Source organism: Gavia stellata, chromosome 2 (assembly GCF_030936135.1).
Source record: "Gavia stellata isolate bGavSte3 chromosome 2, bGavSte3.hap2, whole genome shotgun sequence".
Lineage (NCBI taxonomy): Eukaryota > Metazoa > Chordata > Aves > Gaviiformes > Gaviidae > Gavia > Gavia stellata.
This window is the reverse complement of record NC_082595.1, coordinates 111,350,630-111,376,778: the sequence shown is the minus strand read 5'-3', so window position 1 is coordinate 111,376,778 and position 26,149 is coordinate 111,350,630. Positions and strand designations below refer to the sequence as shown.

The following is a 26,149-nucleotide window of genomic DNA, read 5'->3' as shown; positions in this document are numbered from 1 at the left end:
AAACAAACTTCAAGAACAGGACTTAATGAGTTTATTTTTGGTCATTAGAGACATGTTAGAAGTTTTGCTCTGAAGGAATTTTGGCATTTAAACTGAGTTGTCATCAGCCTGATTACTGCTTTTTATAGTTTTTGTTGTTCATCTGTAACAGTTTTGTTGCCATGATTAGCCTAGAGGTTCTGTGCTCATTTTAGAGCAGTCTATGCATGTGTCAGAAATGTCTCTATAAAATCTTACTTGAAGTGTCTTCTGAAGAAAAACAGAGCTTACAGCTTGTCAGTTTTGTTATTTCAAGGAAGTTACACTTGCCTGCTCAATTTGTTTAATTGAGTTATCACAGGAACAGAAGCCTCTAAGAGCACTAGATATCAAACTGTCCCGTTAACTTCAGTGTTATGCTTGTATAGTTGCAAAGAAAGTATTGTACGTATTAATTACTTGAGGCCTGCTTTCCTTTTAGAGCCAAAGTGGCAAATTGTTTTTGGAATGATATTGCATAGCTATTTTCTGCAACTTACATGAAAGCAACTTTATTTCAAGAAGCATCTATTATATAGCTGCACACACAGGGGTATAAAAAAAATTTAGTATTTTGGCTCTAAAGCAGTTAAAACACCAGCTGGATCATCAAAGCTCCCATTTTAATGCAATAAACTATCACTTAAAGGTTTGGCTTAGTCTATAGAGTTGATAATAATCCTTTTATTACCTTTTAACCCTTTTTATTGTTTTCTCTGTTAGATTTTATTAGGGTGTGACTCTTCCCTCCCATCCAGTGTGTAAGCATTTTTATGGCAGGAAATATCTGTCAGTGGGTGTATTCAGTTTAATTTGCTTGATTGAGTCTTCACTGGTTTTAATATGTTAAACTGACTGCTGCTTAAAAAGAGAGAAAAAGAGGGACATGCAGTTTCAGTTGATTTCAAATACCCACCATATGCCAATCTAAAATTTGTGTAAGAATCTATAAAATTAAAAGGATATTGCTTTCTCAGAACGTTGAAAAAAACTATTCTAAACCTTGAAACTTCTGATGTCTAAGGGCTAAAATCCTGGCTAGTGGAATAACGAAAACATGTAGTAAAATGCTACTCAGATCTCTAGAAAACCGTTAACATAATGGCTCAGCGGGAGTCAAAAGAACAATAATGGTTTCATTCACATCAAATTGGGTTGAAGGACCCGTAGACCCTAGGGAGTATTAGAAGGGTTTTTCTTCTAACCCATCCAATTTTTTTTCTTAAACTAAACATGCTTCCCTAATTAAAATATCCAGACTTATAGTTGAAACAGATTTCCAAAGCTGTGGTGAAAAATAATTTTATCCTTAGATCATGCCAGTAAAATATATTATTAAATTAGGAGAAAATTTAAAGCTTTGTGGAGAGTATCACTCACTTGCAAGATAAGACCATATTTTTTCTAAGCCTTGATGTTATTTTACCTAACTTCACGTACTTGAATATCAGTTTCTGAGATTAGACTGTCCTAAATTGAGAGCTGTAGTTGATTCTACAGTGGACATAAGTTTTATGTGCAAACCTTACACAGGGTTTTGGTAGTTGGAATTTGCTGCTTGCATAGGCACAGTTTTTCCAATACCGGCAAATCTGAGGTTAAAAATTCATTAGTGTGTTCAACCATTACATCATCTTCCCCATCAGAGGATGATGCCACAGTAACTCATTCTGGAAAATTGCTAATGGGGGAGTTTGAGTATGCAGCTGCTATAGGCATGCCTCCCTGCCTCCCTCCTGTGTGACTGCTTCATGCAGGAGATACCGCGGGGTTAATAATTTGCTGCAGATTCTTCTGGCTGCTGCTAAACCGAAGAGGGCCTCAGCAGCTGGTGTTCAAAGGACAAATAGACATCATGTTTCTTTGACTACCTAAAGGGCTAAATACTCTCAAAATGGAGGAAGCAACAAGATACCTTTATGCTTTGATCTTGATTTCAGGCTACCTGGATGTTTCCTGGGTTGACCTGGCTACATATCATTATGGTTATTTGTCAGACCTGGGAGGCATCTGTTGCTTTCCTTGTGAAATAAAAACTTTTTTGCCACAAAGACAGGAAATCAATATCCCAATATTCCCTCTCTTTGAGGAGTAAGCGCAGGGCAAAAAGAGCTCATGTTACCTTGCCTTGCCCTCGGTGTCCTCTGCACCCCACATTTCTGGGAGAGACTAGGAAGGAGGGGAAGGGTTTGTAAAAGCTGGCAGCCGCTCTCTCCCCATGAGCACGTCCTGGTCCTCTGTTTTCTGTAGCATCATGGGGCTGCTGCAGTTCAGGCAGTGGCTTTAATCTGTTGCCTGGGCAGCAACAGCAGGTAAAACAGGCAGCAGTCGCCTCTCTCGTACCATGGCTGTGAGGGCTCAGGTGAGCTCTGAGATGAGCTGTCAGAAGTTGAATGGAGTGAATATTGTTTCCTTGAATCTCCTTTAGTAAGGAAAAAACAACTACTACATGGAGAGGCAAGGTTTCTTTACAGTATATGCAATGTATCTAATAGGATCAAGAAATTTAGCTGCACTTTCCCCACTATAGGGGAAATGCATTGCTTTTGTGGATGTCAACTTGAACAGGCAACTCGGGGAGCTGCCTTTTGTATCAACCTGGATAAATCTCTTAATTTAGTTAAAAATATCAAGGTTTCTGTACTAGAGCATCCTTCTTTCAACGTGAATAAAGGCAAATTGACTAAGGTGTTACCACAAATAATTACTTTAATGGTTTCTGATGCTAGGACTATTCCCAGTAATTGCAGTGATGTAATCTGTTTCCAGGCAGTATTACTTCTCTGGGAAATACCTGCTCACAGCAACCTAAAATGTCTTAACCCTTCCCCCTCCATTTTCACTGAGGTCAGGACTTTTTTCTTTTTCTGAAGGGGGGAACAGTGCCTTTGTAATCTACTTTCGACACAGTAATATTCAAATGAGGAGCTGAATTTTACGTTGGTATCACACTTTTCACTCATTGCCTTAAAAAGGCAATGCATGCTTGGCCTCAAAAAATAGATTAATGTTTTTGTGCAAGAGGAGTTCATGCAGCAGAAAATGAAATTAATTTTCACTAGCTATGGAACCTGGTGCGCCCCTCAGAAATGTAGCATTTTAGCTGGGCTGTGTGCATTAAAAGTCTGACCTGAAGAACATGTATCATATAATCTTTTTTGTGAGAGTATAGCGCAATTTTACATCAAGGTAAAATGTAGAAATTAAGGGAAGAAAAGCAGGGAAGCATGACACAATCCAACCATAAAATAATCACATCTAGTCAGCTCTTTTGCTACAGTTGAAAATACCTCCTTTTCTGCTCCTCCTTCTGCTTCTGTTTGTAACAGTGGTGGTTCTAACAGTCTCATATCGTCGTTCAGAGGGCAGAGCCTTGGAACAGAGAGTTGGATTTTTGTAACATTGGGCTCAAGGTGGGACATTTAGGGAAATAAGATTCTGCATGCTCCTACTGCTGTTCAGTGTGGCTATCATCATCATCATCATCTCTAATAATTTTACCATTCTTGACGAGTTCTTGGTACTGGCTTGGCTTTTTAGTCTGCAGTCCTGACCCAATGGTTAGCTTTCAAAGTTTGTCTCTTTCCTCTCTTACTTTGCAATTTCTGCCTTGTTTGTTGATGGAGCATGTCATGCTGCGGGAACTAATTCAGATGAAGTGGTGGACTGGGATAAATTTTGGCCGGTCACTTTACAGAAGCACAGAATTGCTCAGGTTGAAGTGACTTCTGGAAATCATCTAGTCCAACACCCCTGCTCAAGCAGGGTCAGCCCAGGACCGTGTCCAGTCGGGTTTTGAATTCCTATTGCCATAAAAGCTGTAAGTTCCTTCCTATCAGACATCTAACCTCAGATACATCTGATGTAAGATAAAAAGTAAGGTAAAAGGGGAAAAAAAAAGTTTGAAGTGTGTTTAGCTGCTGTTACATATTCTTGTCCTCCAGGCACCACAGTGTTTTGTTCTTTACAAGGAGAGTGTCAGAGTTTTGTTCCTCTTAGAAATTACAAAGGCAATCAAACTGGGACACAGTGACCTGCCCCAATCTATGAAAATATGTCTCAAAACTGGGATGAATTTGACTACAAAGTGAAATAAGTACTCAGCAAAGTCTGTCTCCAAAGCTGCTTGTAACGTATTTTTCTCTTATGAAAAGTAGGAGTTCAAATGGTCAGTACAGCTTTTCTAGCCCAGAGAAATGGAAAGGCCAGAAACATTCAGAGACAGAAGAAAGTGGCAATTGTCATCTTCCCGAGATAAGGAAATGTATCTGCTTTCTTGGGATGGCAAAGTATGGTTTTACCTCTTTTATTAGTCCCATAGTTGAACTGTGTAAGGTAGTTTAGGCCTGAAAAGGTTTATTGGGCTGAATCACAAGATCAGATTTCCTGCAAAGTAAAGATGGTCCTGAGTTAAGATGCGTTTCTCTTAAATCCAAATGTAAATAGACTCGCCACAGTTTTCACGAATGCCTCAGGGCTAGGCTAGGCACTGTGCTGATGGGAAAGACAGCTAATTTAGAAATTAAAGAGGAAAAAAAAAGAAAAATAAACTATTTCAAAGACATTTGCTACCCTAGTGGGAGTCCTTGAGAAATGAAACTGAGCAGTATGAATTATCTGTGCTTGTGATCTGATATTCATCATTTCCCCACTCATGTGGCTTCACTGGATTAAAAGACCTTAGTACTAACTTGCTAAGAGTGAAGGTGGTGCTCCTTGCTTATCTTTTCAATATTGTTTAGAGGAATGGAAGCAGATGTGGATAGCACATTTGATTTACTGTCGATGGGGAGGACCTGATAGCAGGGTAAGTTTAGAACAAATCGCGAACTCTGATTTTGTGTTGGAAACTCTCTTTTATTTTTCATTAGGAACTTGGTTTTGTGCTGGATGCTGAATATCCATCCAGTCTTTCTCAGTCATTATTGTAAGGTACTCCAGATAGATTCCTAAGCCCAGAACCAGAAGTAAAAATAGTGATGAGTACATTTAGACATGGAAGGCATTGAAATGTATAGATCCAGCTATGGAGTCTGTTGACAACCGACTTAACCAACGAATGGTACTGGGCCTGTGCAGTGTCTACTTCCCTACATCATCTATTTCTTTAGCTTTGGGGCTTGATCTCCTATAGACCAGTGGAATTTCAGAGATAAAATAATGGCCATATATTAGAATGAAAGCAATGTGAAAATCAAGAACAGCTACTGAGAGCAGCGTTCATTTATCTAGCTTCGGATGTCTCCATCTGAGCCAGGCACCCTAACCTCCTTTTCTAACTGAAGCAGAGAAATGGGCATTTTTATAGTGATTCATTGAACATTCAGATGAATTGTATCCTGACTTAATTTATTATCTGTTTGAAGAGGTCACATTTGCTCTTATTGGATATATTTATTTTAGGATTTTTTCTGCAAACTTCTGAGGCAGTTTTTTGGGGGAAGGGGTAGGAGAGGTTGGGGTTTTTTTGCAATCTGTCCCCTTCAAAAATCAGAATATGCCTCAACACCTTTTAAACACACTTTCTAGATCCTGACCAGTCTTGGCTTGAATAGCAGTCATTCCAGAAAGAGATCTTGGCAACATGCTTTTTGCTCATTTTTGAAGAAAGAACATAAATGAGCCCCTAAGACTGCAGGACCTGGAAGGACATGGGCTTGCATTTGGGAATCCCATGGACAGATAATTTTGCTTTGCTAAGCATCGTATAAGCATGCTTCAACTACTGACGGAGAAGACTTTTTCTGCAAGAACAATAAGCACAACTATTTTTGCAAGTGTCATTTTAACCAACTGAATTCTTGAAGCAGTTACTGTGCTTATCTCTTTAAATGTTTTCTATTTTCCTTCTGATCTTCACTTTAAAAAAATTAAAACTACTTTGGTATTTTTAAGGACTTAACTATTAGGAGTGATGCTGTAAGATTTGTGTAATACCAAACCTCATTTCTATCAGCAGCAAAAATAGACAGTCAATCCAACCATTTATTTTTCCTCTCCGCTCTACCTATTTCACTCCAAGACGAGGCCCCAGTCTTGCTGTGTGATAATGTCAGATGGGTTTTTACTGAAGACGGGAGTTCTCACCCACTCATTTCTGTTTGTTGCTGGTGTCGGAGAGAAAAGAGAGGATTAATTGTGGTTACCTAAGATACCAAAAGCGTAAATGGAAAGAATGTTTTGATAATAGTACCTCTCGTCTGTCAATGGCAGTTACATGTATCTAGTACAGGCACAAAGGAAAACAAAGTACAGGCTTGCTAATATATTTCTGTTAATATTTAAATTATATCACATTACAGATTATTTTAATGCATTATTTGACAACTAATATTGAAGAAATTGATTTTAATATTAGGATTAATCTGTCACCTGCTGATAATTTTGGCTCAAGATTTTGTCAGTTTTCTTGTTCCCCATTTTCACAAATGTACTTTTTGATCTAATCACAGCTAAATTTTTTTACTCTTAAGTTTTCAAGATCATTTTAGATGCCTCAAAATTAACCCTGTTGCGATAAAAGTCTCTTCATTTCAGACTGGTTTGGATCACTAACAACTACAAATCGCTTTGTTTGTTTTGCATCCTTTTTAAAGGTTGCCCACGTAACAGGGGTAGGAGTAATATTTTCAAGTGTGTTTCATTCCCGCCTGGCGTGGCTTTGTCCTTCCTTTCCTTTATGCCTGGCGCCCTGAACAAACACCGCAGGAACGTTACCGAAAGCAGAGGCAGCGCGTAGCCGTCTTGCAGAACTGTTTCAACACAGGGAAGCTTTCTTATGAACAGGTGCCAACTGCAAAGCGACTATGGTGGTAAAGTAATGGTAGGCTGAGAGCCAAGAGAATGGGAGTGTTTAGTCATCTGCCTTGCTGTTACTTCACTCTGCTGAATATTATATCTCATAGTGCCTACTTTGAAATAAAATTGGGCAGAAGCAAAAGAGACAGAGACAAGCTGCTGTAAGTTCCAGCTCAGGTTTTGCAGCTACGTCTCTTCATTTCTCCCCCGTCCTCCCAAAAAGAGAAGAAAAACGAAGAAAAAAGCTTTACTTTATAAATTGTATTTGTATTCTGTTTTTATAGTACTTTCCCCCCCTCCAGATTCTTGATAGACATTTGAATCTACTGTAGAGATTTTAAGTTTTGTGATGGTAAAGTTGAGTCGCATGCACTTAAGAAATGCTCTTGTCACAGACTGTCTTTTCCCATGGCTGCATCATGGATGAAGTGTAACCCCTGTTGACACAGGCTTTATTTTCATGCACAAGTGCTTTAGAACAATTGCACACTCGGACCAAAGAGAAGAAAAGATGGGGCTTGCAAACATCTTGCTGAAAACAGTGGCAAGAAGTAATCGTTGAGATGTAGAGTCCGCCTTTTTGGGGTGCTGATTAAGTTGGGATGGAGTTTCCCCATTTTTATTGGCTGCAATATACGGCATTTTCTAGTTTTTGCTGTATTCTCCACTAATCAGGGGTGTTGCCACTATCTTTTTTAATACAAAACGTCTCAGCTGTTTTACCATCTGTGTTACAGTGGGTCTTCAGAAACATGCGGGGGAGTGCACTAAGCTGGATACAGAAAAGAGGCTTTGTTAAGAAATGTCTTAGCACCGTTTGTGTGTGGCACAGGCATAAAGAGAATATATTTAGAGATGTCTATAAATCTAGATTTCTCCTCCCCTCTCTTTTTCATTAGTTATTGTTTAGAATTCCTCTTAGAAGAGGTAATGGATTTGCTTAAATCTGCCCTAAGGAATTGCTTCTTGTTGAATGTAATTATTCTGTCCTAAAAAAAAAAAGAGGTTGAGATAAAAACATATTTTCCATATTTCTGTTTACTCAGAAGAGACTGAGCAAATCTGAATTATAAGTTAGGCTTCTTTCAAAGACAAAAGTAATGTAAGCTCAGAACAACAACATTAATCACAGTGTTGCACTGTTTCCTAGCAGTGATTCAGTTAATTTTTCCTGGTTTAGATGCTTAGGAAAGGGAATATATTCAAGGAAAATAATGTACTCAAGTTAATTTCTCAGAATTCTCCTTTTCAGCATTAGTAATATCAGCCCTGTCTCCTCCTCGCACATCCAGGACTTTGATAAACCCTACGTAGGATGCAATGTATTCTCTTATCTCACCTTGGCATGTATGCAGTTTCCAGTCAATTAACATATTGAGTGAAAGCAATCATTTTGTTCACATGACTCATTTCTGGCTGTTTTTTTAATTGGATTGACTGAGCTAGAGACAAAGGGAAATGTTGATTTCTCAACCATTATCTTCAGACAGGTTGATTTGTACTTGTACCCAAGTATGACTCCTCAAGGTCATCTTTTTCTTTTTTTTTTTCTTTTTATTCTGTATTTTGCTGAGGGTGACTTGCCAAATGAGGGCAGATCTTGCTATTTTTGAGTTCTCAGTTTCATTCCATTCTCTTTTTAATAAGCATGCTTTATATCTAGAACAGCCTTTAATTCTGATTATTAAGGAAGCTCTCTTTTTCCACTGACTCTTTTAATTGCTATTAAAATGGCAACAAAAACTAAGTTAGGACATCTGATTTCTCTGGTTTGGAAGCACCAGTCGCTCTTAACTGTCAGAATTGAATGTTGCAGTACATGTGTTAGGAAATCAGTCACCTAAAAAAAGATTTAACTTTTAATAAATTAAAGGAAATTGCCTATAATTTGCATTTGAAAGTTCTGAATAGCAATGCATTCGTTAATGATTATGACTCTTTCACTGGGTTTCAGAGTTGCTTTGAGATGTTGGACAGTCATGTCAAAATAGCTGTAGACCAGCTTGTGAAGAGAAGATCTTTAGTGGAGTGTTAAGTGTAGATCTCTGCCAAAATCTCATTGAATGCTGAACCTCGATGTTTGTAAGTCCAAATACTGTGCAGCCGAGTGAATTTCAGCATCATGGCTTTTGTCGTGCTCTCTGTAGCTTTCCTTGACTATTGAATGACTTGTCCTGTCAGCACAGAAACACAAGGTACAATCAATTTCGGACATACTGCACTTCTGTACATTTATTCCTAGTGATTCCAGAGTACCATTATTTTCAACAAATTTTTAAAACTTCAGTCCTGGAAGGGTACTTACATGTGAAAATCATTGGTCTCAGGACTAAGCAGCTCTGACAGTTATACTGCTGACAACAGATTTTCTTCTGAAAGCTTCGGCTTTTCAGGAAATTGTGATCTATAATGCCACAGGGCATAACGTGGGCAACCAGCTCCCGCCGTGAGCATTTTGAGAGGTTTGCTTAATGGTGCAACATAAAGCAATTCAGAGTACAGTCTGTAAATATGCAAATGTAGAAAGATGTTTACTCTCTGCATTAAAACAATTTGTTTCTAGACCTGAAATCAGTATTATTAAGTAAAGACTGTACTTTAAAATAATAGATCTATTCTAATGATGGAATATAATGAGATATATAAAGTAAGTTCACGTATAAGACTGGTCCAGATCTCTTGGACATGTTCTGTATCTGCTTTCCTTAGGCGTGGCTGGGCTATATAGCATGAAAATGTAACAAATACCTGCACATTTCAAGTTTGATTTTTCTTTCAAAAGTTTCTTTCAAATTCAAGTTTGATTTTTCTTTTACATTGTTCATAGGAACAAACAGTGCTCCCCAGCATCATCCTTCTATGAGTTCTTTTTTCTTAACAGAGAATTATTCTGTTTCCTGGAAAAGTAAATGCGGATAAAGAGTATGGTACCTCTTCCCAACACGTATGAAGGTTTGCTTTCCACATGAGCTGAGCCCACTCAAGAATTAGGTGCAGCTTCAAAATTCAACTGAGGAACATAAAAATATCCTTTTTTTTTTTTTATAAATAAGAATCTTTTTATACAAAAAAGACTATATTTGAGTTATCTAAAGAGCTGGGTTCACAGAATCACAGAATCACAGAACGATAGGGATTGGAAGGGACCTCTGGAGATCATCTAGTCCAACCTCCCGCACCAGAGCAGGTTGACCTAGAGCAGGTTGCACAGGAATGCACCCAGGCGAGTTTTGAGTATCTCCGGAGAAGGAGACTCCACAACCTCTCTGGGCAGCTTGTTCCAGTGCTCTGCCACCCTTATTCACATGTTTTCCATTAACAGTTTATATTCCTAGTAATACAGATATATTTTTACTTGTGTTTTGTTTATGTATCTTTTCTTTTTAATAGAGTTTCTGAAGTCATTATATATAATTTTTGATGCTGAATTTTGTTAAAATATCTATTATGCTCAAAAAAACTAAGACTGGTGCCTATTTCTCATTTTCACCATGAAAGAGTCAAAGAATGAACACCAAACTAACAAGCAGTATCATAAACTGGTAAGCAATATCAAAACTGGTAAGCAATATCAAAACTGATGAGCTGTGTCATCTTCCAGGATATAGAACATTCACAGTTCAGAGTTGTACTGCTTTGACCAGACTATGTTACTCCTTGTGTTTGAAGTTTGGGACTTGTCTTTCTAAAAATGCGTTATTGTATAGGTTTAACAGCTCAATTTTAATATGTGAAAAAACTTTCATCTCTAGTCCTGAAGCAGTTATTTTGAGAGAGAACAAAGAGGACTTTTAAGTACAAATACAGCCTTGATAACTCTTCATCTTGCTTGTATTTATTTGAGAATAGCTGAGGGTGGAAGGGACCTGTGGAGGTCATCTAGTCAAGCCACTGCTCACAGTGGGGTCACCGAGAGCAGATGGCTCATGGTCATAGTCAGCCGAATTTTGAATATCTCCATAGACAGAGACTCCACAACCTCTCCTGGCAACCTGTTCTGCTGTTGAATTGCCCTTACAGTATTACAGTGTTCAATATTACATTGTAAAATTTTCTCAATTTATGTAATAACCCTGACACCAAATTATTTTTCAAAGATTGAGTTGAACTGATTTTTTAAAATTAAATAATGTAAATGATCATTAATATTACTCTGTTCACATTATAACTTGAAAAGAGGGCCTGCAGACTAATGAACATAGTATTTCTGTCTGCGGAGAATATGAAATATTTTATAAATACCATGTTTGCTAAAATAGCTATTTGTTTCTTCTCCCCTAAGTTCTGTACTTTTGCTTTAAGCTATGGTTTGGCTATTATTTGCATCTTTACAAAATTACACTGATCTGTTTCTTATGACTTCATCTCCAGCAATTTCACAGCATGGCAATTACTCATTCTGAACCATTTTTGGAACAAATATAATCTCATGTGCAACGAGTTTTTTCTGTGTGGCATTATGTGACTGACTGCATTGTGTTGGATCAAAAAAAGACTGTAAGAAGAAAACAAAAATAAAGTAAAAGTAGTGAAAGGGTGCCAGGAATGAGCTTCTGTTAGAGATTGTCTTTGGGGGAGGATGGTGTAAGAGTGTGTATAGCCAAAGAAGAGTAAGAAGGGACACAACTGCAGTTTTAGAAATCCATAAAGGACATTCAAAAAGAGCTGTTAAAGTCAAGTGGCAGTGGTGGCAGAATGCTAACGCGGCCATAAATAAACTTCAGTTGGAAATTAGAGAATTGCATGATGAATTGAAGGAGGAGCTCATGATTTCAGGATAAAGCTGGATAACTGAATAGGCTTGTGTGCCATTGCTGGCTGCAGCAGCGGAAGGCTTGACTTGACCAAGGATGTTTCTTTTGTTCTGTGTTCTTAATGCCTAGTGTCTTCATTCGAGTAGTGGGAGTTTATTAATGGGGATATATTCCAAGCCTGGGTCGTAGTAAGCTTGCTAAATTTTGTCTTGTAAGAACTGAATAATTTCAAGAAAGAATATCTACTGCCAAAATAGATATAAGGGTGCAAAGATTTTAGTCCAAGTATGTTTTTAACAGCAGGGTTGACAGAAATCTGTTTTTCTGATTCATAAGTGGGGTTTTTTTCCTGACTTATTGTTTAATTCCCAATGAAGTGCTAATATCTGAAGAAAAAAATGCTAGTTTTTCTGAATGGCAACAGGGAGCTTCCAACTGCTCTGGCCATGAGACAAATCTGCCAATTGCAACCTACTGCAGCGACCCCTCAGTATCCCTAATTTGATAGATTTGCCAGTAATTCAAGTAGGCATCTCTTTAATCTTGTCTTAATCTCGGTGAAAGGTAGGTATATCAAGTGGTGTGTTGTGGGTGCCAGTAAAGAATCATTTGCTGATAAAACTTTGTTTCAGCTGTAAGTTTATTGACCCATTTTAGCCCATGCCAACCTCAGTCCCTGTTTGCACAAAGACAGAATACTGCAGTAATGCCGTCTGGTTCCACAACACGGGTAAGGACAACTGCATGACTTTTTTTTTGTGAGCATTGGGATTGACGTAAGAGAAATCGTAGTAGATTGGGTTTGTTTTATCCTTTGTGTTAGACACCTTTGGGTGAGTCATGCCTTGACTTGAAGGGATACTTTGGTGTTTTAATCCGTGCATTAATCACGGGTCTGTAAGGGAAAAAAAGAGTTTAGGGGTCCTTGGACCTGTTATGTCAGACAGCTACAGCTCATCCAAAAGGGGGTATTCGTGAGAGGGGCCGAAATGGTCCAAAGTGAGGAGCATGTTCAAGAATTGTGACGTGATTGTTTTATTCCAGTGACAAGAAGAAAGATAAGCTGTGCTGGGGAAAACAACTGTGTGACGGGTGGAGACTTGTTTGCTTTTTTCTGTCCGCAGAGGAGACCCCACTTCAGCTTGTACATGTCCACAGGAAAAGGAAAGAGAGGTCCAAGTCTCTCATGCATAGTATGCTCAAGTAGACTTGCTTTTCCCATGCTTAATGCCCAGCATTAGTGCTTAAGAGACTCGTGATACCAGTTCCTCATAATGGTAAAACAGAAGGCAGGTGCTTGGGCAATCTCTCTAATTACAAACCATGGCTACCACTTAAAAAATTAGTTGTTGTGATTGAATGCTGTCTTCCGTTTCAAGATAAAGCCACAAACTACCAGACATCCTGATAGCTTCATTGAGATTCAGCTTTCCCTTGATAAACAGGGCGTTCTCCCAGAAATAGTCTCCTGAAGCTGCAGAATCAACCCGTCCCAAGATTGTTGCAAGATACCTGTAAGATATCACTGAAGCTGTAGTCTTCTGCATTCCCATCCCGTGAACGCAAAAGCAGTTAGCATCAAACTTCTTGATGATTGCTGGTTACTGACACCGTGACTAACTGCAGGGCCTGAAGGGCAAGAGCGTTGGAGGCAAGTTATTAGGCTCTAGTCATGAGTCAGGACCTTTTTAGTTATCCTCTGGGATCCCTTTTCCAGAAGGAGATAGATGAGGAAAACCCTGCAGCATTACCTTGTGAGAGGCCACTCTCTGCTGTGTTATTCTTTATTCAAGGTATTTTTCCAGCAGATGATTAGACTCCAGTGTGTTCCCCCGGCACAATGCAGACAGGGGACGACTTCTGGTGAAAACCAGTGCAGTTCTTCTATGAACTGAATGATTTCTTTCCCATTTATTTCTTTCCCATAACGTGCTAGAGAAACTCAAGAGGAATTCTTCTAAAATGTAATTCATTGCATTTTAAATGTTCTATAGAGGTAGTTTTTGTAAGGATGTATTTTTTAGGCACTTAACACAGATTAAATTCTTGAAAAAAAATTATTGGCAGATGATTTGGGCATGGTGAGATGGATCTGCAGTGCCTGGGCTAACACTTAACTTCTGTGGTGAATAAGTTTCCTCCAGAATAGCCTGTATCCCACTAAGGTGGTAATTTTATAAGCTTTTATTCCAGTGTCTTTTTTATTTATTTTTAGCACTAGTTAGGTTTCAAAGCTATCTTTTACTGGCCCAAGACTTGCATCGGCTGATCACTTTGCTTTAATTTTGACTCTGAGTTTATAACAACTCAGTAGTTATTAATTAAGTCTGGAGAATAGTTAGTAACGCTTTTTCATAATTGTTCTAACAATTTAATTGTTTTAATATGAGCCAATAGGCAGAGTTAATGCACAGTGCTTTCATGCTCCTGCGGCTGAGGAGAGTGCAACTGAGAGCAAGAAATAAAAAGCATCCATGTTCTCACGTGACAGTACAGAGCTGCGCCTTCAGAAATCCCGCCGTCTGAATGATCGTATTTATTCTGCTTGGAATAGTCTGGATATCTCGTGAGCCATGTGGCTTTTGGTATTTAAAGCCAGAGAAGTTTGCTTTTGTTTCTTTTGGATGCAGGGAAGTCTTCTGATCCTGTTGAAACTGTTTCATGCAGACCTGAGCTATTCTGAAGCTCATGTAGTATGTATTGGCTTTGTCATTAGCTCTTAAACGAGGGCTAAATCAGGTTAGCCATTACCTTTTTTTCGGGTGCTTTTAGTTTCTCAATTTTTCAGCTTGTGCAGCCTCGTAGCTGGAATGGTGGCAGATATTTGCTTGTTGGATAAGAGTAAAACAAGCATGTTGCAAGATTTTAATAATCTGGGAAAATGATTTTATTTTACAGTGACAAATGCTACTACATATAACCAGAAAGCGAGCAGTGTGAGTATATTATTCTAAGTCTGAAAGCAATGACAGTGATGGAAATGGTTATGAAAGTGAGACTGTTGTATCAGATTCCCTTCGGTCTTTCCCCCACTTCTCCCATTTTCAACAAAAGGATGGGTTAATTTGAATTTCATCACTTTTTATCCTTAGGGAAATATCAAATGATCAGTGTTATTGTGGAACTGTGCCCCAAAGGAGGGGGCCAGGTGTTGTGTTTGTGCTTTCACTTCACATATGCAGCAAGCTCATTAATTTGCGATTTCATACATTTTAGTGGGAAGAGGCCACTGGTCTCTGTCACTAAAAAGCAACCGTGATTGATTGTTCAGGGGCAGAAGGGGAAAATATTCAGAAATTAGTTATATAAGCATCTTAAATTAACAGTGTGCCTACAAAGAAGCATTGTTTTTCCCTGGAGGAATGCTGAAATTGATGTTTTTAACCTCCTTTCTGAACACCTGCCACAGTGTGTTTCAGTAGGGAAGCAATGCATTCAAACTAATGTCTTTTTGTATTCACTAAGGTAAGTACATTTCCGTTTGATGATCGGTACCAACCCAGCTGCTACACTAACCCAGCAGATGGGAGGAAAAAAATGGGTTACAGAAATCTCGCTATCTCATATGCAATCTTTATATCTGACAGAACTTGTTTGTTGGTCTTCACTAGGTGAAACATCGGTGCCCGTGTTGCTTGCGAGACGTGTCTGAACAGAATAGAGCGGAGTGTAGAGCACACAGCCCAAACCCCTGTGTCTGCATCTCGTTCCCTATTTTTTCTTGTTAGCTGAATGCCTCTGAAGGCGTAGAGCTGCACAGGAAGACAAATTCAGTGCAGGGACTTAGAACCGTGCAATCCAGCGTTCACACGGGTGTCTGCGTGAAGCTTGTCAGGGTTTTCCGATCATATCTTCATATGTGGCTGCCTTTGCAGCAGGTCCAACTGAATGTGCAATGAACAGGCTGTCACTCAAGAACGATGCTAACTGATTCATGCCAGCTTTGCGAAATTGCCAAGTTCTCATGTTGCTAGAGCGCACAAGCCCCTCTTGCATCTCTGGGAAAGCGATAGGGTATGAAGGAAAATGGAGAATCACCACCAGTATTATCTTTCCTCTAGGAGAGGTTCTCATCTTGAAGGACATAGCCACTGGCTGCCTTCTGGCCTCTGTTTCCTTGACACTGTCTGCCCTCATGGAAAGGCAGCTCCTGATGTTCAGAGCAGACCAGCGTGCTTATAAACCAGGTTTTTATCTAGAAAGAAAGGTATTATCACAGTTTTTTAAGGCCCAGAGGAGATCTGCAGTGTCTCTAGATTTGAGTCAGTGGCTTGCCAATATGCAAGAGGTGCTTTGAAAGCCTTTGATACATGGTAATGAGGAGAATGCTGCGGTTAACAGACGTAAAGAAGGGTCTGGCAACGGAGGCAAGTGGGGAACTGAAGAAATGACTGAATTAAATTACTTAGTAGATGTTCACACTTATTGTTTCAGCTGATAACGTGAGTGTAGCAGGCCTAAACTGTAGTATTAGTTTTAAGAGTTTTTTCCTTCATTGGCTGCATCTGCAGTAGAGTTCAACCTCTAGTATTAAAGGGATCGCTTTTCTAATGGGATTCATGCTTCTCTGTCTGTGCCAAAAAAGTAATAATATTTGAGAACTGTTATTTTACAGCTGAAACAAGTGTTCGCCCTCTATTTTTAGCTGCGCTGTGGGACCTTTTATTAGCTTTTCACAACTTGGATTACTTGCAGAACAAAACTCAAAGTTGAAGTTAATGCTTTTACAGAACTAATTTCAAGGGAAATTACTGTAATGCATAATCTGCAGTTAACATTGATGTCCTAAAATAGACAACTAAGGTGAACTGGGTGGTGCTGCAGTTGCAGAGGGTATTTTGTGATCAAGTACCCCTTTGGATCCCTACTTTGAAAGCTGAATATTTAAAACTCCTTCAGTATTTAAGCCTCATTGGCATGAGGATGTCCCACATCTCTAGATGAAGGGTAGAGGGAAGTAGCGTGTTACTATATGAAAATTATTGCGGTACATCAATAACCTGTTGTAACCCAAGAATGTAACAAAGAATGCCTTCACCATACCTTGCTAAAATACTCTTACATCTTTAATTGTAGCTTCAGAAGCTACATCCCATGCGCTTATCAAAGCACAAACAATAATAGACTGTATTTCTTAGGCTCTTTTTTTCTTACGCCACTGAGAGTGTGCTTTTTATATTTAAGTCTATCTCCTGAGTAAATTACAACATAATAACTATTAGCATTGCTTTGCTTGCATTGTAATTCTATAAAAGAAGAGTGAATTCTGCACAGAGAGTTCACATTAGTGATTTTTACTCCTTGCTCTTACAGTATTTGTTATGTGTAGTTATATGGAGCTCAGCATAAGTCAGCAGCTGTGAAGGGTTTTGTAGAAAAATAAGAGATGAAAACACATTTTAAATTCTTAGTAACTGCATTGCAGTTTCTTTTCCTCCTTTCAGTTATGTCAATAGTTTAGCTTTTGGGGATGTTTCTCAAATAAACTTTGATATTTGTAGCAAACAGTATCAGTGATGTAAGTTTACCCATTTTGTTGTTGTTCTCGTGAAAGGACTGCAACATTTTAATTCAGAACTACTTAATGGAGATTTTCTCCAAGAATACAATTTTAAAAGAAAAACTTGTCTTCATGTTCTTGCCATCTATCAATTTCCAGATTGTATATTCCACCACATTTCAATTTTAGTACTTTTTTCTTTAGCAACTGTTTTTTCACTCAGAGTTGAAATATTTCTGTTAGAAAGAACAATAAATACATACTTTTCTTTAGATGTTTCCCAATATCCTCACTGTTAAGGAGGTGTATAGACCCAATTAGTGCTTAAAGAAGTTTGCATTTGTTTAAGTTCAAGCATATTTGTTTATATTCTGAATTTTTAAAAACACAGATGGAAAGTGCATCAAGTGACCTTATGACATAAGCATGGACGGCATCAGAGACCTGAGTGTCTCATTTGTCGGCTAATCAGTCTTCCCATTTTTTTTTCATTTCATTATACCAAAAATTTGGGTGACTTCTCTCTTGCCTCAAATTTGCAAAAGGCTTTCTGCAAAGAATCAAACAAAGCTGAGCTAATGGGCTGGAGAAGAGAGAATTGGAATCTCTGCAGGCATGGGAGGATGGTCTTCTACAGCATTTAGGACCGCATTATATGTTCCCTGCATCATCTTCTCTCTCCAAGAAGATAAACAGAAACTGGGGATCTTGTCCAGTTTTCACTGTCGTCTTCACAGGTGGTTACACGTGTAGAAGTTGTATGGTTTTATGGAAGTCTGGAATTTAGTGAAGCATTGTGTCTCCTCTTTTAGTCATTCACCTGAGACAAACTGTAAAAATTAAGATGCTGATTTAGAAGTGTGGACAGCATTACAGCTGCAGCTTTTTGTCTAAGTAATCCCTCAGAAAACTGCTGAGGTTTCACGTGTTGGAGTTGGATATTTCTGGAAGAGTTTGGGTCCTGCACAGTGAATTCATTGAGAAAGGAAGAGCAAGTGATTTCGGAGTGCTGGAATTGCTAGCATTGATGCTTCAGCCGATCCATACGTGCCTCGGTAGTCCCAGTTACCTGGATTTTCTCAGCAGGAGGCATAAATATTAACAGGCAAGCTGAGCTTTGGAAGCTGAGGGTATATAAAAATTGGTTTTGAAATAGCACAAGTGCTACTGAAACTGTTTCAACATTCTACTCGCTGTCAGTGGGGATTTACTATAAATAAGGACCCTTATTTCTAGACCTGTCAATGTTGTGGTTGTGTAGCAAAGCAGATCACGTTAGCAGATGCTTTTGGAAAATGTTTTGCGTTTGAGTAAAGTGGTGTGTGAAGTTAGGATATTCCAGGTCAAATTATAATTTCATGTATTGTGAATCTATCTAATCACGTTAAAGTCTGCGAGACTTGGCTGTTCAAAGTTGTATTTTTCACTCTTCGTACATAGCCATGCAACACAGCAAAAGTTAAAATCTCCTGGATTTAAGTTTTGAGGGTGCAGATGAGTAGTTTTACTGCTTTTAAAAACTGCAACCTGTTCTCTGTCCTAATGAAAGAAAATGGCAGCGTTTCGGGCTTGGAGTTCAACGAGTGCCATGCTTCTGGGGAATGGGCTCGGAGGCTTTGGGTTTGAACACCCAGCATTTTCAGTTTTATAAGCCTGGGATAGTAACTTTAAGTTTTATTTTTCCTATGTTAATTATTATAAATGTCTCATAATCCGCAGCTATATGTTGTTTAAAACAGGTACAGTCACTTTAGTATTGATGATCAGTGAGTCTAATATGTGTCACTACTTGAATTGCTTGCTTTGGGCAAAGAGGCTTATTTTCAAGAAATGTATGTAATGATGTTTAATAACTTGCTTTCCCAAAGAGTAGGATGTTCTTCCTTTCACCTGAAAGTTTTTGTTGTATATATTTATTTTAATTTTTGCCTGGAATTATTTATAGCACCCAGCATGAATATGTTGAGCCAGAATTTTTGATATCAAGTGATTTACTATAATATCTTCATGGAAGTAATATAATTTACTTAGTGCAATAGGGATTTGTAATATATTCAGTATGGGCAATAGTACACATCACAGCACCTGATTTCTGTTGGCTCTCACATAAAGCAGTATGACTTAGCCAATAAAATAAAGATGTCCTGTAGTACAGTGAGCAATGGAGAGCTTTAGCACTAGAACTGTTGCTTTATTCTTAATGAAAGAATCAAAATTAAATTCCCTTCAGGCCGGTAGTTATGCCAGGGGAGACTTGGCCCAGTAGACAGCATTATATGCAAATATAAAAATCTACCTGAATATTACCTTCATTAAGAAACGATGAATTTTACCATTTATTCCACTTAATGCCACATTTGCACATTATGAAATGAGATAATAAGGTTAATTTCTGAGAGCTTAATTTTGTTGGATAATTTTTTATTGGGTAATTGTTAATATTTTTTTTTCTTGAGTGGAATCTCACAGGCTGACTACAAAATCACCTAGAAAGCCTTCAGACTCGTTTTGCGTGGTTAAATGGATGCAAGCGTAGGAAGGTCCATAGTGTTGTCAAAGACCTTCAACATCAGTAGTTTTCCTGGGGCATAGATTGATGGAAAGCACGCTAAGCAGCGCTGAGGAAAGAATTGACATGGGGAGAGCCTTGATCCCACTTTGAGAAGATGAACTCTTAAGAAACATCTTATAATAATGCTCATTATGTTTCTGCATTTAATTGAAAGATTGGCATGTAGTTACTGAAGACCAGCATCGATGGTCCTGAATTCTTGTCATGTTCTAGCCTGCCACAGTTGCGCTGTCTGATTTTGGGCAAGACACTTAAATTCTCATTTTCCATCTACAGTGGTGATATTATTAAAAAATGTGTACTCATACAAAGTAATAAAACAATGATTGCTGTATTTTCACTGGTCCATATAGAAGCTGTGCTGCCCGTCAGCATTATGTGGTTGGAAAGTCATGGAGCATGAGCCTGCATCTGGCAAATCATCTTGACACAGTGACTACACTGAATTCAGATTTTCGGTTTGGGAAAAAATGTTGTTCTTGATGTTGTTTTAGGAGATTGTATACATGTTTCTACATTAATATAAGCTCACAGGATCAGAGGGAAGCTCTGACTGTCGCTGTCAACAACATCATCTTTGATAAACTGATAACCTTAAAAGATAACGCTCAACCTTAAAAGATGCTCGTCCCCACCATTCCTGTTTGAAAGCTATTCCAAAATCTTGCTCTTGTAAGGATGGGATTTCTTTGTGGCTGATGTAGCCGTATTTTTTTCCTATTGCTTAGCTTAAATACTGCTAGGTGGGGGTTTTTGCCATTTCAGTGTTTAGATATTTCATATTCTGTAGCAATTATTTTTCTCTTGCCTTTGAGTCTTTATGGGCTAGACAAGCTTCTTGCAAGATAGGCTGGCTGTTCCCCCTCATCCTACTAGCCCTTCTCCATACTCCTCTGCTTTCCAGGAAGATGAACTCAAACTCAATTCCCAGAACTGTGCCAAGTATTTCAGTCTCACTCTTACCTTACAGAGCAACGTTCCCCTGACTTGAAACAGCTTGTTTGATATTTTATTCTGTTTTAAACAGGCCGGTAGATATCCAGATTGCATTCTTAAGCATAACAGGTTTTATCAGCTGCGTCACCATCAGTCTGAAAGCTGTTGCTGTAGGTACTCTTTGCTGGAAAGAGACCTAATTTCATGAGCATCTCCACACAATGAAACAGCCCCAGACCTTCCTGCCATACTAATCCTTGAGCCATCTGTGGATCTTTGTTATCCTATGATGTACCTACTTTATTTCTGTTGGGATCAGGAGAATTTAACGGAAGATCAATCACATTTCCACCTGTTTAAACGTCTTTCCCAACCTTAGCATTACACACCCTACAGCCATTCTAGTGAGAACCTTATACTGTCAATGTGTCACAATATGAGACAGTCACTGACATCTTCCCCTCGCCTGTCAAGCTCCTCTTCTGCCTCACGTCTGCTGCTTTTAGCCGTGCTCCTCTCTGGCAGAAGACCCTTCTGCTCTGGATCCGCTCCGGTTAAAGGCCTGTCAGTCCTTACCAAGGAGTCCCCAGCTACGGGATCTTCTTCCCTCACTTCTGGTCTGCCTTCTGCTCTTGCCATCACGTCTCCTGCCCTTTCACATCATCTGCTTATCATTCGCATTCTCTCGGTCCCTGGCTGCCTTCATTTTCATTCTCTGCCTACAGGACTACCCGCTCTTCTCCTTTATTGTGCCATGTCTGTTCATAGTCCTCATCCCCTGTTATAATAAAAATGTTCAAGGTGTTTTGCAGACCCATTCCTTCAGACTCAGCCTCGCTGTGGTCAGTTTTATTGTCTTCCCTGGTTGCTGGCTGTGTTGAGTCTTTTGACTGATCCCTCATTTAGGTTTTCTGACCAGCTCTCCCTCAGCTGGGATGAAAAGCAGGGAACCTCTGCCTGTACCCCAAGTCTTTTAATGGCCAGTGGATATTTGAGATCTAGAGTACCTTCCATGGTCACAGTGTAAGTGACAGTGTCACACAAATGCTTACAGAGGACTTAATTACACCAGAATAAGTTAGTTCCTTTCCTCTACAGCCTTCTTGTAAGAAGACGGTGGTATCTTTCAGGCTTGTACTTGAAGTTCTCTGTCCTTGAAGGTTCAGTTTTTGAGCTGGGTTATCGATTCAAGAGAGTGCCTGGATGCCTATTTGTTTTAGAACTACCTTACAGACCTTCCTGGAAATAGTATCTTTGTATCTTCTCTGCATCTTTTCCAAACAAACCCTTTGTATTTCAAAATGTTTGCAAAAATAGACCTTGTGAGCTTTTCCAAATTCAGCTGGTCCCCCTGAAGAAATGGGGAGAGGTAGGGGTTTTGCCGGGTCGGTAAGAATTAGGCAGTTGTACCTTGCCGATGCCTTGAATTCCTGAGGGAGGGAAACCACGGGTATAACCCTCCACTGAAGGATAAGGAGTGAAGGATCAGCGTTGAACATCCCATGAAGCATTTCACTGGGATTCTTCCCAACAGCAAATGTAGCACCTGGTTTTATATAAGTTAATTCCATCAAAGAAACGAGTCTTTACAATTTGTAGACTAGAAAATATTTCACAATTATTCAGGGCACAGACAAAAGACCAGAAATACAAATAAAGGCCAAGACCTCACAGCAGTTGAATCTTTTGTTTTGCTGAACGGTGGGCTGTACAACACACTCGGTCGTGCTCCCTAGAGCCATGAAACAAAGGAACCCTGTTGATGTTTACTTTGGCAGAGTCAGTTATTTTAAATGAGTTAATAAATAGAGTAGTGAACTATGATGGGGTGTATAATCTTTTTTTCTCTTTTTCTCTCTAGGTCACTCAGATGAGTCGTCCAGATTTGATTCTCTTTCTCATGAAATATCTCATGGCTTTGGTCGTTGGGATACCCTCTGTCTTCTGGGTTGGAAGCAAAAAGACCTGTTTTGAGTGGGCTAGCTTTTTCCATGGACGCAGGAAAAAAGAGTGAGTATTGATATCCCGTAGATAAACTAGTTGAGTACTGGCAAATCATCTCCTCTTCCCTTGTAGTCCTGGAAGAGTATTGTGGTTAGTTTTTCATGGCGGCGAAGACAGGAATAGATTGGGGCAGTTTTCTTAGAACTCTCTCGCTATCCAAAATGGAGCAAGGAAGGACAAGACAAGCAACAGCTCAAAAAACCCCTGAAGAATTGTCACTCATTTTTCTGTAATTATTATTTGGTTCCAGAATCAAATCTATGTTGCCCCATTTGTTTTCAAAATATTTTTTAACAAGAATTAGGTTTCAGTTGAATGCTACAACTTCTCTGCCTTTTACTGAGAGGTGGAATTGCAAGTTTTTATTCATAAATGTGCTTATCTAGTCAACTGAACCAGGCCTTTTAACTGAAATTAAACGTAAGTTCTTTTCACTGTGATTGCAGTTAAAAGCAATTGTCTCTGCTTTTAATCTTCCCTTATGCATTAGTGCCAAAGCACAGTTTGATAAAATGACAAGAAGAATGTCTTATGGCTTCTGTAAGGTTGAAATTAATTTAGACTAAGGTATGGCATAAATTTAGAGACAGTCTATGTGATTTTGTAATAGCTGTGAATAGCTATTTTCATAGTCGTAAATACTGTCTTTTAAGTAGATGTTTCAAAATAGATCCACAAATACAGCAAGCCTTTACGTGACTACTCCATGACTTTGACTTGTCCATCCTTAGGACAACTGGCCTTCTGCTGAGGTTAAAGTAAAATTACCTTCTGTAGAGTTGAAGTAAATTTTTCTTCATTCAAAAGATAACCTGCTAAGATATGGATGGGGTTAACAACTTAATGTGATTTTAATACATGTGCATACATTTAGATAGGATTTACATAGAGGTGACATACTAGTTTGGTGGGTAGAGGACAGGAATGGAGTTAGTGAAGGCAGAGGAAGCTGTTTTACACGACTGTCTTATCTTGGATGTGCTATCTGAGGGAGAGCTGGGTGGCTCCTGGAAGTGCCATCCTCTCTCCTGGTGCAGCTAGGCAGCAGAGCAGCTCCCACGCACCGCAGCGTCTGGCTGGAGCCAGATTCCTTTGCTGGCCCCATTCACTGAGCTGTAAGGGGCAGAGCCGACGCAAACCTCCCTCCTCAGGTAGCCTATGATCCTCTGTGAGCAAGAAAATGAAGAGGAGGAGCTAGCCAGGTGGAGGAGACGGAACATGAAAGAGTAATACAGAGAATGGGAGGGGAGGAAAAGGCCTCCCCACAAAAAAGAGATTAAAAAAAGAAAAAAGGAATGTCGAGGACGTGATAGCACCTCCTTTCATCACGCTACGGTAGAGCGGCCAAGTGTGTGCCCCTCTGCAAGCCCTTCCCAGCAAGGGATTTCGGCAAACAGAGAAGCTGTGGGACTGTAACCACTGATCTAAGGGCTGCAGGCTAGTTGCTTATGCATTATTAGATATGTTGAACTTCATCTGGTGTTCTCCCTCCCGCTGCCAGTTTGAATCCAGATTTCAAATGCTCATTTGAGTAAGGAATCGGCTCCTTGTGTTCCCTGAGAGACAGTTCCCTGGGTAATCGGTGCTTGCTGAGTCACAGCTCTATCCCAAGGATTTTCTTGTAACAATATTCGCAGGCTAAGGCCATAAGCAAATACACTGTCATTATTCCACATTTCTAGGCTAGAGGATCAGATACAGGGAGTAGGAAGGATTCAAGAATATGAACTTTGCTAAAATATCCAAATGTAGAGGTGCTTCAAAATGAGGCAAATAGGGACATTATAATGTAAATAGGTGGTCTTATTTGCCAAGCTATAATATGTGCCTGTTCCGTTTGTAAAATAGTTACAGCGCTGTTACTGCGATCGCTTTCATATTGCAGTCATCAATGTTAATTCTTCAAATCCCATGTCTTGTTCAGAGTTGTAAATGAGAGTCGTCAGGTGCTGCAAGAGCCGGACTTTGCTCAGTCTCTTCTGAGAGATCCCAACACTCCCATCATCCGAAAGTCAAGAGGCACTTCTACCCAGGGCACCTCGACTCACGCCTCCTCTACCCAGCTGGCAATGCTGGACGACCAAAGGAGCAAGGCAGGCAGTGTCCACAGCAAAGTCAGCAGCTACCACGGCAGCCTGCACCGATCGCGTGATGGCCGGTAGGTTCCTTCTCTTCAAAATCTTGTTGAAAATTGGACAAGCCTCTGCTAGCCGGACGTTTGGCCATCATGTTGCTAAAACTGGAAACTCTGCTAATATTCACATTCTCTGATTGCATTTCCTCTCCCTGTTAGCATCTGGATCAGAAAGGAAAAAAATTACCATGGTGTTTTCAGAGTCTACACTAGTCTTCATGAATTACACAGCGTGAACGTGTTCAGTGCTGGTTTTCCTGCAAAGGCAGTGATCTGTGTTACATCATCTAAGTGCATGGGAAAACAGACCTGTCCCAAAGTCAGCTTGGTATTTTTGTGGCTGCTTTTGTCTGTGTATAAATAGATTTTGTTTCTGTAAATAGTCCTAGCCCTGCTGAAGTAAACAACAATAAAAGTTACCCACTCCAACTTGAGGTGTAGTTAAGGTTTATAATGTAATTTATCATCAAGTATTTTACTCCTCTAATTATCAATACTATACATAGCGCTGTAGTAAGAACCAAGCTGCATAAGGAGTTGAAACAATTTGCCTGGGGCTGTGTAAGCTAAATGACTGAGCTAAACAGAGAACGACTTTTTTTCACAAAAGCAGAGGGTTTGTGTGCGTGTGCGTGCACATGCACCGAGATTTATTTACATTCTTTCATGACTGCGGCGGTAACAATAGTAATAATTGTCCTCTTTTTTTATAAATCAGGTACACTCCCTGCAGCTACAGAGGCGTAGAAGAAAGACTACCTCACGGCAGCATGTCACGACTGACTGATCATTCCAGGCATAGCAGTTCTCATCGGCTTAACGAACAGTCACGTCACAGCAGCATCAGGGATCTCAGCAGCAACCCAATGACACACATCACGCACGGGACCAGCATGAACCGCGTTATCGAAGAGGACGGCACCAGCGCTTGAGCCGCTTTTGTCAGAAAGGAGTAGTTGACGTGGTCGTACGGCTCGCGGTCCCTTCCTCAGTGATGCGATAGTGCTCAGTATTATCATGCCTCTCATCGGGTGCTGATTTTGTGCATCAGGAAGCCGAATGGCTTCTTCGTGTTGAAGCCAGCGTTCTTGTACTTGCGTCAGAGCTAGAGTGTTCAGCAATCTTGAATTATTGAGTAAAAAGCTGGTTGCCTCATTTGAACCTATCTGTAGGTAATTATTTATTCGATAACTGTTACTCATCAGACACCATTGCTGAATTTCTTATTCTTTGTCAAAAAAAATTCCCCCCTCCCTCCGATGGCTCTGCATGTCGGTAGGTGTTATCCCCGAAAACTCGCTGGCAGGGTCACGCCGAGATTCTTTTTGTATTAGGCATAAGGGAACTCTTGACTATTGAAGGAATTCCTCCGCGCACCTCTCTGGTGAGATAAAAACTGAGGCTTGTTTTCATCGCGCGCGGGTGGGGGGACG

General features: G+C 39.6%; 1 protein-coding gene across 3 annotated transcripts in view; it reads left to right on the top strand.

Annotated features, from left to right (window-relative positions):
- FZD3 (frizzled class receptor 3) overlaps nt 1–25,648 on the top strand; it is a 53,755-nt gene extending 28,107 nt beyond the window's left edge. For all 3 annotated transcript variants that reach the window (XM_059832273.1, XM_009808473.2, XM_059832258.1), the window contains 3 exons: nt 22,440–22,588; nt 24,507–24,740; nt 25,435–25,648. In XM_059832273.1, coding sequence (XP_059688256.1) covers nt 22,440–22,588; nt 24,507–24,740; nt 25,435–25,648 — 597 coding nt within the window. The remainder of the gene's footprint in view (nt 1–22,439; nt 22,589–24,506; nt 24,741–25,434) is intronic.
- The last annotated feature ends 501 nt before the right edge of the window (nt 25,649–26,149 follow it).